Source organism: Oncorhynchus nerka, linkage group LG23 (assembly GCF_034236695.1).
Source record: "Oncorhynchus nerka isolate Pitt River linkage group LG23, Oner_Uvic_2.0, whole genome shotgun sequence".
Classification (NCBI taxonomy): Eukaryota; Metazoa; Chordata; class Actinopteri; order Salmoniformes; family Salmonidae; genus Oncorhynchus; species Oncorhynchus nerka.
In genome coordinates, this window is record NC_088418.1 from 44,026,838 (window position 1) to 44,044,151 (window position 17,314).

The window sequence follows — 17,314 nt, forward strand, 5'->3', positions numbered from 1 at the left end:
ACTGCAGCACAGCAGGAACCACCAATAGACCCAACATAAAATATATCTGGGGAGGGGGAGAAGATAGGGAGAGAGGGGGGAGACGCGGTGGAGGTGAGGGATGGAAAAAAGGGAGGAAGAGAGAGAGAGGGGAGAGACATAGAGATAAATGAGCTGTTCATCTGAGAGGGGGCGAGAGGAGAAACGCCATGAGCTGGAGCGTAGCAGGGACCACTGATGAGTTGCCTCCCACAATGTAGCAATGTTCCAGCATTCACGTCTGTAGTCTACTTAAGCCTCGTTCACATTACCATAAAACACTCCATTACGTTGCACCGGACGTCATGCTCTTCAATGGGATTGGTCCGCAACGGAGTGGAATGCAATGCCTCTTTGCAGTTGAAGGCTCTGTTGTGAGACGAATGTTCCAAACGTTGTCAAAAAAAACAGGTAGTTAGCAAAGACCAACTGAAAATGAGAATGTGTGTTTTCGGTGATGGCTTTATGGGATAGCTAGCAACTGATGCAGACATTTCCGGTCGACTGCACTCCAAGGTTCATGACCTATGATCACATGGTTGTTGTAAAGGTCATGCGGTCGACACGTAGTCGTAAGTTTGAGAATGTGTATACCCATAATGCAACACACTTTGAAAGGCGGTGACCAACGTTGGTCGAGGTCTTGGAAAAAGCACTCCACTCGAATGCGCTCATAATATCTGTGCTACACTCCCACCCTTCATCAAGCAGTAACAATGTAAACAAGGTAAAGACTAACATTAAAATACTAAAATACCTTTTCCAACAATGCGAACGGGACCCGTAAGTAAGCATTTCACTGTTAATCTACAGCCGCTGTTTACGAAGAATCTGACAAATCAAATGTGATTTCTCAGGACCCACATCAAATCATTACCAGGCTAACAACACAGTGAATAATAGCCTAGAGTAACAACTCTGTTGTGTCATTGAACAATTTTTCAAACGGCTTCACAGGGTTGACTGTCAAATAGAAGTCTGCCACAGAGCAGAGCACATCATTAAAAACGAAACTTTCAAGGACTCAAGAGTTGGCACGAAACGCAACTTGTCAAATCAGTAAAAGGAGAGGAATGCAAGGACACACACTGACACAGCTATGGCATAAATCCAGCACTTGTGGCCAAGTTCAAGGAAGCTGTTCTGAATAATGTCCTAAGGTAGGACAAAGCAATACTCGCTTTACAAAAGGAGTCCGTGATGTAATGTAGCATTTAGATTTACAAAAACAAGAAAAGGATGTTATCTTTTCAACATATCCCTGCTCTGCACTGAGGGACTGTTGCACCAGCTGGAGGCAGGACGAGGATCCACATCTTTTGCTGCTGACATTTACACTGATTTGATCTGCCATCTGACGTGACACGATTCGCAGATGACAGACGGATGAATATTTGTTTTTCAACTTAATGAAACTACATTTCACATGAATGAAACTACATTTCAATGTTTGTACTCTCACACACCACTTGGAAGCATTCCCAATACGGTCTGTCTCAGAAATCAACAGTTATCCTAACACCTGATATATCCCACTGAAACCTGGTTACAGACCGGAATATGAAAACGCGAAACTAAACACAAACAAATAGGATGAAGTCTACATAAACGAGGTTAGCAGCACTGTGTCCACGGCCATGATGTATACAGGATGCATAAACGACTGAAAGTAGTGGTGTGTTGAGAGTCAGTGCTAGATGTTGGAATGTGACAAGAGCAGTGGGAGGGAGCATTCAAAACTTGCAGATTGGTCTTAAAGGCCCAGTGCAGTCAAAAACGTGATTTTGTTGTATTTTGTATACACTGAGCTGTGTGCCAGTAGTTCAAGCAGACAGCTCGGCGCATTCAACATGTCAATACCTCTCATAAATAAAAGGAGTGATGAAGTCAATCGCCAGGAGAGATTGACATGCATATTATTAATATTAGCTCTCTGTGTACATCCAAGGGCCAGTCGTCCTGCCCTGTTCTGAGCCAATTGCAATTTTGCGAAGTACTTTTTTGTGGCACCTGACCACGTGACTGAACAGTAGTCAAGGTGCGACAAAACTAGGGCCTGTAGGACCTGCCTTGTTGATAGTGTTGTTAAGAAGGCAGAGCAACACTTTATTATGGACAGAATCCTCCCCATTTTAGCTACTGGGTGGGATTAAAAACAAACAAAAGACATCTATTGTAAAATATACTGTGACCGTAAAATGTAAACTCAGCAAAAAAAGAAAGGTTCTCTCATTGTCAACTGCGTTTATTTTCAGCAAACGTAACATGTGTAAATATTTGTATGAATTTAAGAAGATTCAACAACTGAGACATAAACTGAACAAGTTCCACAGACATGTGACTAACAGAAATGGAATAATGTGTCCCTGAACAAAGGGGGGGTCAAAATCAAAAGTAACAGTCAGTATCTGGAGTGGCCACCAGCTGCATTAAGTACTGCAGTGTATCTCCTCCTCATGGACTGCACCAGATTTGCCAGTTCTTGCTGTGAGATCTTACCCCACTCTTCTACCAAGGCACCTGCTAGTTCCCGGACAATTCTGGGGGGAATGGCCCTAGCCCTTACCCTCCGATCCAACAGGTCCCAGACGTGCTCAATGGGATTGAGATCCGGGCTCTTCACTGGCCATGGCAGAACACTGACAGAACACTGAAATCACTCACAGAACGAGCAGTATGGCTGGTGGCATTGTCATGCTGGAGGGTCATGTCAGGATGAGCCTGCAAGAAGGGTACCACATGAGGGAGGAGGATGTCTTCCCTGTAACGCACAGCATTAAGATTGCCTGCAATAACAACAAGCTCAGTCCGATGATGCTGTGACACACCGCCCCAGACCATGACGGCCCTCCACCTCTAAATCGATCCCGCTCCAGAGTACAGGCCATGTAGTAAAGCTCAGTCCTTCGACGATAAACGTGAATCCGACCATCACCTCTGGTGAGACAAAACTGTGACTCATCAGTGAAGAGCACCTTTTGCCAGTCCTTTCTGGTCAAGTGACGGTGGGTTTGTGCCCATAGGCGAAGTTGTTGCTGGTGATTTCTGGTGAGTACCTGCCTTACAACAGGCATACAAACCCTCAGTCCAGACTGTTTCAGCCTATTGTGGACAGTCTGAGCACTGATGGAGGGATTGTACGTTCCTGGTGCAACTCAGGCAGTTGTTGCCATCCTGTACCTGTCCCGCAGTTGTGATGTTCGGATGTACCGATCCTGTGCAGGTGTTGTTACATGTGGTCTGCCACTGCGAGGACGATCAGCTGTCCATCCTGTCTCCCTGTAGCGCTGTCTTAGGCGTCTCACAGTACTGACATTACAATGTATTGCCCTGGCCACATCTGCAGTCCTCATGCCTCCTTCCAGCATGCCTAAGGCACGTTCACGCAGATGAGCAAGGACCCTGGGCATCTTCCTTTTGGTGTTTTTCAGAGTCAGTAGAAAGGCCTTTTTAGTGTCACTGTGACCTTAATTGCCTACCGTCTGTAAGCTGTTAGTGTCTTAAAGACCGCTCCACAGGTGCCTGTTCATTAATTGTTCATGCATGGGAAACCCTTTACAATGAAGATCTGTGAAGTTAATCGGATTTTTACGAATTATCTTTGAAAGACATTGTCCTGACAAAGGAACATCTCTTTATTTGCTGAGTTTATATAGTATATATAAGCTGGAAGTAGAAGCCTAAGTGTTGTTGTTCATTAGTTTACTCTAATTAGGAGAGGGTGGTAAGGTTAGGGGAAAATAATAAAGGGATATACGGTATATACAGTTGAAGTCAGAAGTTTACATACACCTTAGCCAAATACATTTAAACTCAGTTTTTCTAAATTCCTGACATTTAATCTTGTGTAAAAATGCCCTGTTTTAGGTCAGTTAGGATCACCACATGATTTTAAGAATGTGAAATGTCAGAATAATAGTAGAGAGAATGATTTATTTCAGCTTTTATTTCTTTCATCACATTCCCAGTGGATCAGAAGTTTACATACACTCAATTAGTATTTGGAAGCATTGCCTTTAAAGTGTTTAACTTGGGTCAAACGTTTCGGGTAGCCTTTCACATGCTTCCCATGATAAGTTGGGTGAATTTTGGCCCATTCCTCCTGACAGAGCTGGTGTAACTGAGTCAGGTTTGTAGGCCTCCTTGCTCGCAGATGATTGTTCAGTTCTGCCCACACATTTTCCATAGGATTGAGGTCAGAGATTTGTGATGGTCACTCCCATAACTTGACTTTGTTATCCTTAAGCCATTTTGCCACAACTTTGGAAGTATGCTTGGGGTCATTGTCCATTTGGAAGAGTTTTACAACCAAGCTTTAACATCTTGAGATGTCGCTTCAATATATCCACATATTGTCCCCCTCCTCATGATGCCATCTATTTTGTGAAGTGCACCAGTCCCTCCTGCAGCAAAGCACCCCCACAACATGATGCTGCCACCCCCGTGCTTCACGGTTGGGATGGTGTTCTTCGGCTTGCAAGCATCCGCCTTTTTCCTCCAAACATAACAATGGTCACTATGGCCAAGAAGTTCTATTTCATCAGACCAGAGGACATTTCTCCAAAAAGTACGATCTTTGTCCCCATGTGCAGTTGCAAACTGTAGTCTGTCTTTTTTATGGCGGTTTTGGAGCAATGACTTCTTCCTTGCTGAGAGGTCTTTCAGGTTATGTCGATATAGGACTCGTTTTACTGTGGATATAGATACTTTTGCACCTGTTTCCTCCAGCATCTTCACAAGGTCCTTTGCTGTTGTTCTGGGATTGATTTGCACTTTTTGCACCAAAGTACGTTCATCTCTAGGAGACAGAACGAGTCTCCTTCCTGATCGGTATGATGGCTGCGTGGTCCCATGGTGTTTATACTTGCGTACTATTGTTTGTACAGATGAACGTGGTACCTTCAGGCGTTTGGGAATTGCTCCCAAAGATGAACCAGACTTGTGGAGGTGCACAATTTGTTCTTGAGGTCTTGGCTGATTTCTTTGGATTTTCCCATGATGTCAAGCAGAGGCACTGAGTTTGAAGGTAGGCCTTGAAATACATCCACAGGTACACCTCCAATTGACTCAAATGATGTCAATTAGTCTATCAGGAGCTTCTAAAGCAATGACATAATTTTCTGGAATTGTCCAAGCTGTTTAAAAGGCACAGTCAACTTCTGACCCACTGGAATTGTGATACAGTGAATTATAAATAAAAAAATCTGTCCGTAAACAATTCTTGGAAAAATGACTAGTGTCATGCACAAAGTAGATGTCCTAACCGACTTACCAAAACGAGTTGAAAAACAAGTTAATGACTCTAACCTAAGTGTATGTAAACCTCCGACTTCAACTGTATACAGTGCATATATACTTACCATAAAATATGTGGGGATTGGAAATTATGCAGACAATTATATTTATCGATTCTACAATCTATCTACCCCCTAAAAAAAAAAAAAAAAAAAAAATGGGGATAAATGAGATATTTTTGAGATATTCAAAGATGAGGCATGTAGAGCAATTGTCTCACCTCCATCCATCGTGGCGTAGGTAGCTGAAGGCCCCGTCTATGATGCTGGCAGTGAACTGGCCTCCCGTGATGAACAGTGTGTTTACTGTCACCAGCTGGCCTCTCAGGTGGGGGGGAGACGTCTCGGCTATGTACACTGGCACCGTCATGGACGCAATACCTACTCATGTGGGATGGGGCAGAGGAACAGGGAAGACACGATGAGGAGTGTAGAACCAGACAGTGTAGGGTGAAGATGCCCCTAGACACTAATCTCAGATGAGTGTAGCATTGGGGGAGGGGAAGCTGATACTAGATCTACACCTAGGGGAAACTTCAGAGCATATAGTACAGTACAGTACAGTGCAGTACAGTCAAGGTTTATGGATAAGTGCAAATTCAGCTTTTATGTATGATCAGTTCAGTCCACTGGTTTACCTAATTCAATAACAATGGTATAGGGTCTGAGTTAGGCATGAAACCACATATCCTCTCCACAATCAAGTGGAATCTGAGTGTCCTCAGCCACATCTCTCATCTAGAGAACCTGACCAATCAAAACACTCAACCACAGAGCTGCTGCACCAATCACACACTAGCCATTAGGGCACTAAAGAGCCCTCATCAATGTGCACAACATCAATCATGTCTGACAGACTAAACAACATCAACCACAACATCAGTCATCTCTGTATCCAGATCTGCAACATATATCTCAATGTCTGTAGTGCATCCACTACATCAGAGATACTGTAGCCTATACCAGCATGCAAGTCAGTGTTGTTGTCAGCTGCTGCAGCCACTGACCACGCCAAAACGACTACATATTTACTCTGACTGCTAGAACAAACAACATGTGTTTGCCCGGATTCATCTGACAAGGGCTGTGACATCACCGCTCTGCGCCACACCGATAAGGGACTATTAATAGCACTCAGAGTGCACTGCTTCCTGTCTCTCTTCCAGTTGCCCGGCAGACGACGTAGCTACCTGTTACCATGGGAACCGCTTGCTTCACCATGCAACCTCGCCGTCATACGATAAGGGGGTTAATCAATATCTGGCATTTTATTCTTCTTCTTTTTACCCAGGAGTGAGGGCTGGAGGGATGGGTCCTACTGTTAAAGGTAAGGGCCCTAGGGTTGTCGTTCATACAACCCTAGGGGTGACCAGCCCTAGAGGTGTGGTTGATAGAGTTGCCAACTACACCTGTAGAGTTACTAGGGGTGCAGGTTTTTTGCTCCAGCCCTGCAGTAGCCTGACACACCCGATTCAGCTAATCACGGTCCAGACTCAGAGTGAGGTCCTTGATGAGTTTACTACTAGGGCTGGAGCAAAAGCACGCGCACCCAGTCGCTCCAGTGGGTAACACCGCCAAGTAAGCAACTAGAGCTGAGCATGCTTCAACATTGACAAAGGGTTCAACTCTGTTTGCTCTTCTGTCAAAGACTGCTCCTCTACATATCACATTTGACACGTTGGTCATTTTATTTTCATCATACACATGCAGAGAGCAGAACAAATAACTGAACACGTGGTTGTGAATGGAGTTAAGAGTATTGGAGCATTTCTTATGTCGGAAAGTTTTCCATGTGGATTAAAATAAAGGAGAGAGAGAGAGATAGGCACAAAGAGAGAGACAGACAGCTAGAGAGAGAGTGAATGTTTTTAGGATGTTATCCTAATGTTAGATAAAAAACCCTAATGCAGGACATACACTACATGATTTGGGCACAAATTCGGCACGTTTTTTTGCCATCCTTGACAAATGTTCACGATCGGGGTGAAATCCTATGAACTTGGTATAGGATCAGCATGTCGGGACACGCCTAGTTTGAGCGGGTCAAGGACGCACGGATGATGGCTGTTCCGTTTTCCAGACCCCTGTTGGATGTCCCAATCATTTTACCACGTCAGAAATGTTGGTTGTGCACCTTGCAGTATGAGAAGTGCTCTGACGCGATTGGCCAGGGACCACTGCCAAAAGCCAATGAGCACTCAGCATGTGAGACCGAAACAATAACGGTGAAGTGGACAGCAACAACAACACACCACGTGGACCGAGGTGATGGAAGACAGATTGGTGGAGCTGTGGACAGAACGCACGTGTCTTTTCAATATTACCTCTGAGTCCTACCGTGACAGAAACCAAGAAGGTCATTTCATATTATTTTTTATTTAAAGTCAATATTCTGCGTCTGTCACGATCGTTATAAGGAGTGGACCAAGATGCAGCGTGGTATGTTCCATCCTTTATTTTGGAATAGAAAACTTTAAAGAACAAACGAAACGTGCTGTTAATATAATGCTCACAGGCAACTATACATAGACAAGATCCCACAAAGCACAATGGGAAAATGGCTACCCAATCTGAGACAACGATAAACAGCTGCCTCGGATTGGGAACCATACTAGGCCAACATAGAAATATAATTCACCTAGATAACCCACCCTTAAATCACACCCCGACCTAACCAACAGAGAATAAAAGCTCTCTATGGTCAGGGCGTGACAGCGTCTCCGTCTCTTTTTTTATGTTTCTGCACATACTAACGTGCACAGTAATAAAGCAGCTCGCTGTTTGCGTGTTGGCATTTTTTTCCTACGACAACTGAGAATTGCAGAGCAAGATCAATTAGTGAATCATTGTGTAATGTGAGCACCACCGTCCTGTGGTTGAGGATGGACAGAATGAAAGATTTGGGACAAGGAAATCTGGAAATGTGAGCAGATTTTAGAAAGTTGTGAAGTGCATGCCCAGAATAACTAGAACTTAATGTAAATCTTAGCTAATGTTGTAGGAATGTTCCCGGTTTGCTGGGCGGGTTCTGAGGGAGTGGGAGAGCCCTCCTTTCCTCCCCATCACTCCCTCCTTCTCTTGTTATCAGCGACGGTCTTTAGTCAGTCCCTCTGGTCTCCCCAGCCCTCTACTCAGTTCTCAGACTCATGTGGAGTCCACCAGCACCAAGACTCTCACAGCCACGGCCACAGTCCCCGCCATCCATTATAATGACCTCTCCTTTCAGGACCAAGGACAGCAGCACACACTATCCTGAACGTAGGAGCATCATGTGTCAAAGGCTTTCTATTTATAGCAAGTAGTCACCATGTCAAGTCATGAATGTCACATTGTGGGCTTCAATGGAGGACTAGCAGCACTCTCTATAATACAACAAGTGCATGGTACTGCAGTAGGGGTCATGGATTTTCAGGATCAGACTGATGTATCCCATCCACAGTAAGAAAATAGTATTTTATAGAACCTTTATTTTATCAAGGAGTCATACTGAGACCAAGGTCTCTTTTACAGATGAGCCCTGAATGACATAAAAGACAGAAAATACAAAATGCAAGAAGAAAGAGAAACACGGTCCTAAAACACAAACACATTCATCAGTAAAAAGGTCCTCAATCAGCTTTCTGAATTCACCTAGAGGCACCGGAACATCACATTTAAGAACATTTTGAAGATTGTTCCACAAATAAGGTGCAAGAACTCAAATCTGATTTACCTAACTCAGTAGAGACCAAAGGAATGTCCAGAGTTAGCCATCCCTGAGATGGGGTGTGGTAACATTATGTCTAAAGTTTAGTAATGCTGCTAGGTACAATGGGACTTTGTGTAAAAGGGCTTTATAAATGAAAACATAGCAATGTATTGTGTGACGCAACCTACGTGACATCAAAGAGGGCCAACCAACTTTCTGGTAGAGACTGCAGTGATGACCACTAACATTGTCGCCCGTAATAAAGTGCAATGCTCTATGATAAACTACATCTAACGGCTTTAATGAAGTGGCAGCTGCGTTCATATAGACGATGTGGCCATAGTCTGGGACCGACAGGAGCGTTGACTGAATCATCTGCTTTCTACTATGTAGCGAGAGGCAGGACCTACTTCTATAGAGGAAGACCATTTTTTATTCTCAGCCTCTTAACTAACACATCAATATGCAATAGGCTAAAAGCATCAAAGATATTTTTATGTGCTCTAGGGAACAACATCAGTACTAATTTCAGGTCAATAAAGTTTTTCTGTAAAGCAATGAAGTCAAACTGTAGTTCAGATAGAGCCTGGTCAACCGTGGGGCCAATAGCATACAGAACAGCATCATCGGCATACAAGTGCAGGTTAACATTTTTTTACAGACAAGTCAATATTGTTAATAATGTAAACAGAAAAGTGTACAGGACTCGACCCCCGACAGGACACCTTTCATAATATCCACAAAACCGGATTTAACACCATCATTAGATTGAGTTCTATCTGTCAAGTCATTTTTAAATCAGTTACGACATGTTATGATTGAGATCAAATTAGGACATTGACTTCAATGGTGTTGGTCAATAAATACCGGTCTGTCAATAATCAAACGGACAATATCATAGATCGATAGAAACAGATCATCGTCATTCTGTGCCTTCTAGACATACCATAGAACAAGGATGCATCCCAAATGGCAGCCTAATCCCTAGAGCCCTACAGGCCCTGGTCAAAAGTAGTGCACTATGAAGGGAATATGGTGCCATTTGGGACTCTGCACAGCTCTCCAATGTGTTCCCCTAAAGGTCAACTCACCAATAATTGGCCCAAGATGGTAAGATGAACCAAACCCCAGGCTTGTGTTAAAGACCAGTCAAAGGTATGCATTTCTGCCTCATCCTGACAAACGGCAAGAATGACCTTCCCTCAGAAATGCCAAGCAATTAAAGTTCTAATGTGATTGGACGTGTGACAGGGAACGCTCGGAATACAGTGGGGTCCGAAATTATTGACACACTTGATAAAGATGAGCAAAATTAACTCTAGAAAATACTGAGGTACAGTACCCGTCAAAAGTTTCAAGGGTTTTTCTTTCTTTTTACTATTTTCTACATTGTAGAATAGTGAAGAGATCAAAACTATAAAATAATACATATGGAATCATATAGTAACCAAAAAAGTGTTAAACAAATCAAAATACATTTTATATTTGAGATTCTTCAAAGTAGAATAACAGCTTTGCACACTCTTGACATTATTCAACCAGCTTCACCTGGAATGCTTCTCACAAATGCTGAGCACTTGTTGGCTAGTTTTCCTTCAGTCTGCGGTCCAACTCATCCCAAACCATCTCAATTGGGTTGAGGTTGGGTAATTGTGGAGGACAGGTCATTTTAGGCAGCACTTCATCACTCTCCTTCTTGGTCAAATAGCCCTTACACAGCCCGGAGCTGTGTTGGGTCATTGTCCCGTTGAAAAACAAATGATAGTCCCACTAAGCGCAAACCAGATGAGATGGCGTATCGCTGCAGAATGCTGTTAAGTGTGCCTTTAATTCTAAATAAATCACTGACAGTGTCACCAGCAAAGCACCCCCACACTATCACACCTCTTCCTCCATGCTTCACAGTGGCAACCACACATGAGGAGATCATCCGTTCACCTACTCTGCGTCTCACAAAGACACAGCGGTTGGAACTTAGAATCTCAAATTTGGACTCATTTCCACCAGTTTACAAGTCTCTTCTTCTTATTGGTGTCCTTTGGTAGTGGTTTCTTTGCAGCAATTCATGAAGGCCTGATTCACATAGTCTCCTCTGAACAGTTGATGTTGAGATGTGTCTGTTACTTGAACTCTGTGAAGCATTTATTTGGGCTGCAATTTCTGAGGTGCAGTTAACTCTACTGAACTTATCCTCTGCAGCAGAGGTAACTCTGGGTCTTCCTTTCCTGTGGTGGTCCTCATGAGAGCCAGTTTTATCATGGCACTTATTGGATTTGCGACTGCACTTGAAGAAACTTTCACAGTTCTTGAAATGTTCTGTATTGACTGACCTTCATGTCTTTTAAAGTAATGATGGGCAGTTGTTTCTATTTGCTTATTTGAGCTGTTCTTTCCCTAACATGGACTTGGTCTTTTACTATCTTATGTATACCACCCTACCTCAAACACATTTAGAAGGAAATAATTTCTACAAATGAACTTTTAACAAGGTACACCTGTTATTTTAAATGCATTCAAGGTGACTACCTCATGAAGCTGGTTGAGAGAATACCAAAAGTGTGCAAAGCTGTCATCAAGGCAAAGCTGTATCTACTTTGAAGAATCTCAAGTATAAAATATATTTAGATTTTTTTTAAACACTTTTTTGGTTACTACATGACTCCATATGTGTTATTTCATAGTTTTGATGTCTTCACAATTATTCTACAATGTAGAAAATAGTACAAATAAAGAAAAACTCTTGAATGAGTAGGTGTGTCCAAACGTTTGACTAGTACTGTATATTGTATGCTAAAAAAAAGGGAAATTATATTATGTAATACTAAAACAATTTCTCCGAGAAATTAACAAGTAATAATTGTTTTTCTCACACCCCTGTTTTCAATACCTTTACCTTGTGAGGATAACGACAATCCTTTTTCTAAAATGGGAGGCCATTTCTCTCTACAGAATCCTTCCAGATCCTTGATATCCATGTGGGAGTAACATAGCCCCATAGCATCAAAGGTCCACCACTATTTTTTTACAATAGGTATGCAGCCTTATGCTCATGCATTCTCAATTCAATGCCAAAACCACCACTGGGGTGTGTGGCCAAAAGAGCTCTATGTTCATGTCATCTGACCAAGGCACCGGTTCCAATCCAAGTGACAGTGCTGTTTGGCAAACTCCAGGCATTTACATTTGTTGAATGAGATGAAAATAGAGCTCTTTAGCCACACACACCAGCGGTGGGTTTGGCATCAAAATGAGTAATGCATGAACAGACATAAACCCAATGCCTAGAGACGGAGAGGCAAATGTAACCCGTGTGACCCGATCAACGAACTATTTCGAAGGCCGGATAAACTGCTTCTTTCAATCTTTGGAAAAAATACTAACAATTTAATTTGTTTTGGAAGATTGATGTGTCTGAGGGGTAATATTGAGCGAGAAGAGAGTGATCGTCTACTGTGTGTGTTTGCGTGCGTGAGTACGCGCGCGTGTGTGTGTGAGAGAGAGAGAGAGAGCAGTTTTTGAAAGATAAAAGGGTGATTCATATTTGCACAGGCTTACTCTCTGGGTCTATTAATTGGTGTCCAAAACAAAAACAAAGATTGGCCAATCACTATGACTAGTTCACTCAAACAGCAAAAACACACAAAGAATAGCACCCCTCGTCTATTCCTCCACTTGTTGTGCTCAATGACGCCAAGAACTAAGACAAGGCTTAACAGTGATGACTTCCAAGCATGGCACACTGCTTTACCACTACATGATTTTAATGCCCAAAGTAACACCATATTATGAACATTACTCTACTAAGCATGACACACCAATCTTAATTTCCAATCAAAGGGCAAAATCAAGGCTACGTGTCACCCAGAAGTTGCTATAAATACCTTTGGTACATCGAATTCTCATTGAATGCCAAACAGTATGAAATCTTGCCAAAGCCTACTACCTCCAAAAATACCATAGGCCTAGGCACTGCAGTCAGAAATCAGTAACCCTGACAACAAGCCAGTCTCAAAGTAGTGGGATGAAGTTATCAACTTCTAGTTTGATTATTGTTTTGGTATACGGCTAAATAAAGTATTGACTATCCTTTTTTAAGTTTAACCTACATAGATTTTGGTCAATATAACCCATCACATTAGGTGGGCCCACCCATGAGGATACTATTGGCACAAAGGTCTCACTTATTTTTCATGTGAGATAACTCAATAGCCTAAGAAGTGAACTTTCTCAGTTTTGTATTAGGTTTGCCAATCAAAATACTGTAGCCTACAAGGCATGTGTTGTCATGTGTCATGATGTTGGCCTGTGGGTAAGGTTTATAACCCCCCCATAAATACCTTTCTCCCTTGCCTCTCTCTTGACTCTAGAGGGACTCTTGAATAGCCTTTGTTAAACAGAGAGTCTGTATCCCCCTACACTTGTGTGTATAAGACAGTAGTTTTGGAATTGTTAGTTAGATTACTTGTTGGTTATTACTGCATTGTCGGAACTAGAAGCACAAGCATTTCACTACACTCGCATTATTAACATCTGCTAACCATGTGTATGTGACAAATAAAATTTGATTTGATTTGAACATCAAACAAGTGGAGGGTAAGGAACCATATTTCGGAAATAGAACCAGTTGAAAATATGCGTTGGTACTTAATGAATATGATGTCAGATCAGTTGTCATCTGAGACATTATGACTGATGACAGGACGACCTAAACTGTATCTGAGAAAGTCTACACATTATAGTTATCAGATTCACATGGAATTGTTGTGCAATTCAAATGTTTAAATGTAAATTATTGGTGAAAAGATTCAATGTAATTTTAGCTTCCAAATTAGAAATTTGGATTTTCATAAGGTTAGGGCTCTGCTCAATCAGTGGCCCGCCCCTGTGAAGAGACATGGGCTATAAACTATGAAACGAACCCTTCTCCCTCCACTATATAAGCCCTTGACGAAAATGTACATTAGGATGACGATCCGATGTCAGAAGGATTCAGATAATAATTACAGAACGAAGCCAACCTCTGCGTGAGCTTTGGTTGCGAATGGTATGAACTTTGAACTCTTATTTGCTACAGAAGTGATACCTCCTAGCCATTGAGTTAGCAACAGCAGCTGTAAACGTGGTCTAGGAGAGGACAGACAGAGTATCCCATCTACCACCCAACGACAACACTACAACGTTTCCCGTTCACCACCAGAGACACTCTTCAAAGGACTCTGTTGGGCAATACGGCCATCCATCTACCAGCAACCTATTGAAGGGCAGCTCAGAGTAAATATTTATTGCATTTTCCTTTTCCAAATGGGCGGTAACTTAGAATGCATAGGATATTGTATTTACGATAGCACAGCTTCTCCCTTTGTTCCTCAGTCTTCCCGCTCTTTCACTCAAACCCAACCCACTTTTCTTTGTGTAACCAGCTGTCATATCTGTTCCGTCTGCTAGGGACGTTTTCCTTTATGACATAATTTGTAATGAAGATATGATTCATTCTGTGTATATGTAATTCTGTGTGATTAGTTAGGCATTTAGTAAATAAATAATTAAACCCAGTTTTGTATTTCTGATTCAACTTGTTAGCCAGGGTTCGTGAAGATAACCAAGAATTTACAACTTTCAGATGAGACTGAAATAAGGTGATGATTAATATTGACTGCTATTGATGTAAAATATTACTAGTTCTTTTAGAGTTTATTCGGAAGATAACTGCTCTATAAATATTATTTCATGGTGCCCCGACTCTCTAGTTAATTACATTTACATGATTAGCTCAATCAGGTAATATTAATTACAGAAATGGATCCGGCATAGCCAAAGACACAACACATGCATGCACATTAGTTGCCCTCTGATGATGATAACCTAAACTGTCTAAGTGTAATGTGATTGGCGGCAGGTAGCCTAGTGGTTAGAGCATTGGACTAGTAAACAACAGGTTGCAAGATTGAATCCCTGAACTGACAAGGTAAAAACATGTCGTTCTGCCCCTGAACAAGGCAGTTAACCGAGTGTTCCTAGGCTGTCATTGAAAATACGAATTTGTTCTTAACTGACTTGCCGAGTTAAATAAAGGTTAAATAAAAAGTAATAAACTAGGCTTACCCCTACACAGATAAAAATCCCTAGTCTAGGTGAATGAGATGAGCCTGAAATGAAGAGTAAATTCAACAACTCTCTGAGGACAGTGGAAGTTGATAAAGGAGCTTCTTTATTGTTAAAAGTAAAACGTACGCATTTTGGTCCTTGACCTTCATCAAGGTTTTACTAATCTCTCACTGACAGACTAAATCTTAGGTTCTGGCCTTCTGTGTTGGTTTTACAGATGAAAAAGGAAGAGTATTTTATATATTTCAAAATGGCCTCATATAGGCTCAGGGACCAATCACAATAGGACACAACACATGATGTGATTGGTTGCAAAAATCTGACCAATAGCAGTGAGGCCCTATAGCTAAACGCCTCCTCTAATATTCTATATGTAAACCCCTGAAAACCCCAGGGGCATCTTACCCCTTTTTAAGTTGGGGATTTGTTTCTAGCATTAATGTAAGCACATTTCAGGTGAATCTGGAGGTTATAAATCAAACAATATCTTAAACTGCAGAAATAAATCATACAATATCATTAGAAATGTTGATTTTGAGTAGGAATGTGAGTTAGCTAGTTAGTTAGCATGAGCTAGCATCTGCTGGGATTTAAGAGAATGTGCAGGTGATGTAAAAATAAGGTTTTAATGTAAGCCTAAAATAGAGTTTAGGCTTACATTAAAATCTCATCATAGGTTATTAATAGTGAGATGTACAATGCCATTTTGTTTCAATATTTCATTGGTCTAATAAAATATAACTAGCTTTCTAGAGTGAATTACTAAAAGCACACATTTTCAGCGGGCCTCTTGCTCCACAGGGAGGGGCATCTTGCCCCATTAGTTGGGCAAGACACCCCCTTTCTAGAATTTGTATTTTAATAACTAAAAGCTTGTCAACCGTTACCAAAGTTCTTTTTTTTTGTGTCAGCAATTACATTTTTGTTACCCTACCTGTAAACAGGTCATCTCATCCCCAGGCTAATTGTCTTGTGAACGAGATAAGTAAACAAGTGAAAAGTTGCAGAAACTGAGGAGACACCTTACCAAGTCCAAGCCCGACAATGAGACGTCCGACCAGGAGAACCTCCTTATCCGGAGCTGCGCTAAGCACTATTCCCCCAGATGTGAAGATAAAACTAGCCAGGAGGATGCAGACCCTGCGCCCGAAAACTCCGTTCAAGAACCCGCCGGCCAACGCGGACAGCGCGGCGGCAGCCACAGTACTAGAGATCAGAACCTCCTGCCACAGGGCGCTGAGATTCATCTCCCTCTTGAGCAGGAGCATCGCTCCCGAGATTACCCCGGTGTCATAGCCGAACAGAAAGCCACCCAGCGCGGAGAACGCGGCCAGAACATAAACAAACGCAGGCGTGACATCTTGCTGGAACTGTTTACGCGCCTCTCTCTCCAGGTCCCCGGTGGAGGTGGCGGTAGCGGCATTGGCAGGGACAGCCTGGCTGTTGATGCTCGCGTTGGACGGTGCTTTGATGAGGCTCCGCTCTCCGTCATCGTTCACTTTCTTCCTCCTCTCACCCATCAGGTTGCTCATACTACGAAGACTATAGTCATTGTCGCTAGATTTTCGGGACATAAGGGAAACAAACGCACCCACGAAATGTTCACAGAACTGTAGTTGGTTGGTTAGTTAGTTGTTAAAAGAGTAAGAGTTGTTTGTTGTTCTCAGTCGAGCAAATGTGGTCCAAAGACCGTTAATTATTGATCATTCAAGTTGACAGAAGTTGGTCTGTACCCGTGGTCACAGGCTACAGAAGTGTCATCGCAGTGGTACTGATGAGGGCTTCTCTTTTCTTTGGAGCCGAAGGTAAAGGCATGGAGGAGAGTTGGTGTGCTCGTCATTGCTAGCGTCGCTCTGACGTATAAGGTATTGCTCTCCTGCAAGCTGCCATCTAGGCACTGGCCGTGTTCCAGAGAATCAAAATGACTGTAGGTGTCTGTCTGATTTACAAATCACCTTGCATCATAAATAACGACTCGTTCGATGTGATTGTAGGATATTTCTGGTATCATAGCATTCAAATGATTTGATTCTATTCCGCTTGTTTATACCGTAGGCTACATTTCCACAATGTTATCAATCATTAGCCTACATAATGTGGTCTTTCAGAAATCCAGTGATAATGTGTCGTCTAACTATTTTTGAAATAGAAAGATGTGCAATGTGTAAATAATGTCCCCCTACACCTGTAACATCCTCATATCTTTCCC

The 17,314-nt window shown here is 42.3% G+C and overlaps 1 protein-coding gene across 1 annotated transcript in view; it reads right to left on the reverse strand.

Moving 5' to 3' along the window:
- Nucleotides 1–16,929, reverse strand: part of LOC115106875 (proton myo-inositol cotransporter-like) — a 72,422-nt gene extending 55,493 nt beyond the window's left edge. The window contains exons 1-2 of the mRNA XM_029630057.2: nt 16,133–16,929; nt 5,534–5,693 (exon numbers count right to left, since the gene is read on the reverse strand). Coding sequence (XP_029485917.1) covers nt 5,534–5,693; nt 16,133–16,679 — 707 coding nt within the window. The 5' untranslated portion in view covers nt 16,680–16,929. The remainder of the gene's footprint in view (nt 1–5,533; nt 5,694–16,132) is intronic.
- Between the last annotated feature and the right edge of the window lie 385 nt (nt 16,930–17,314).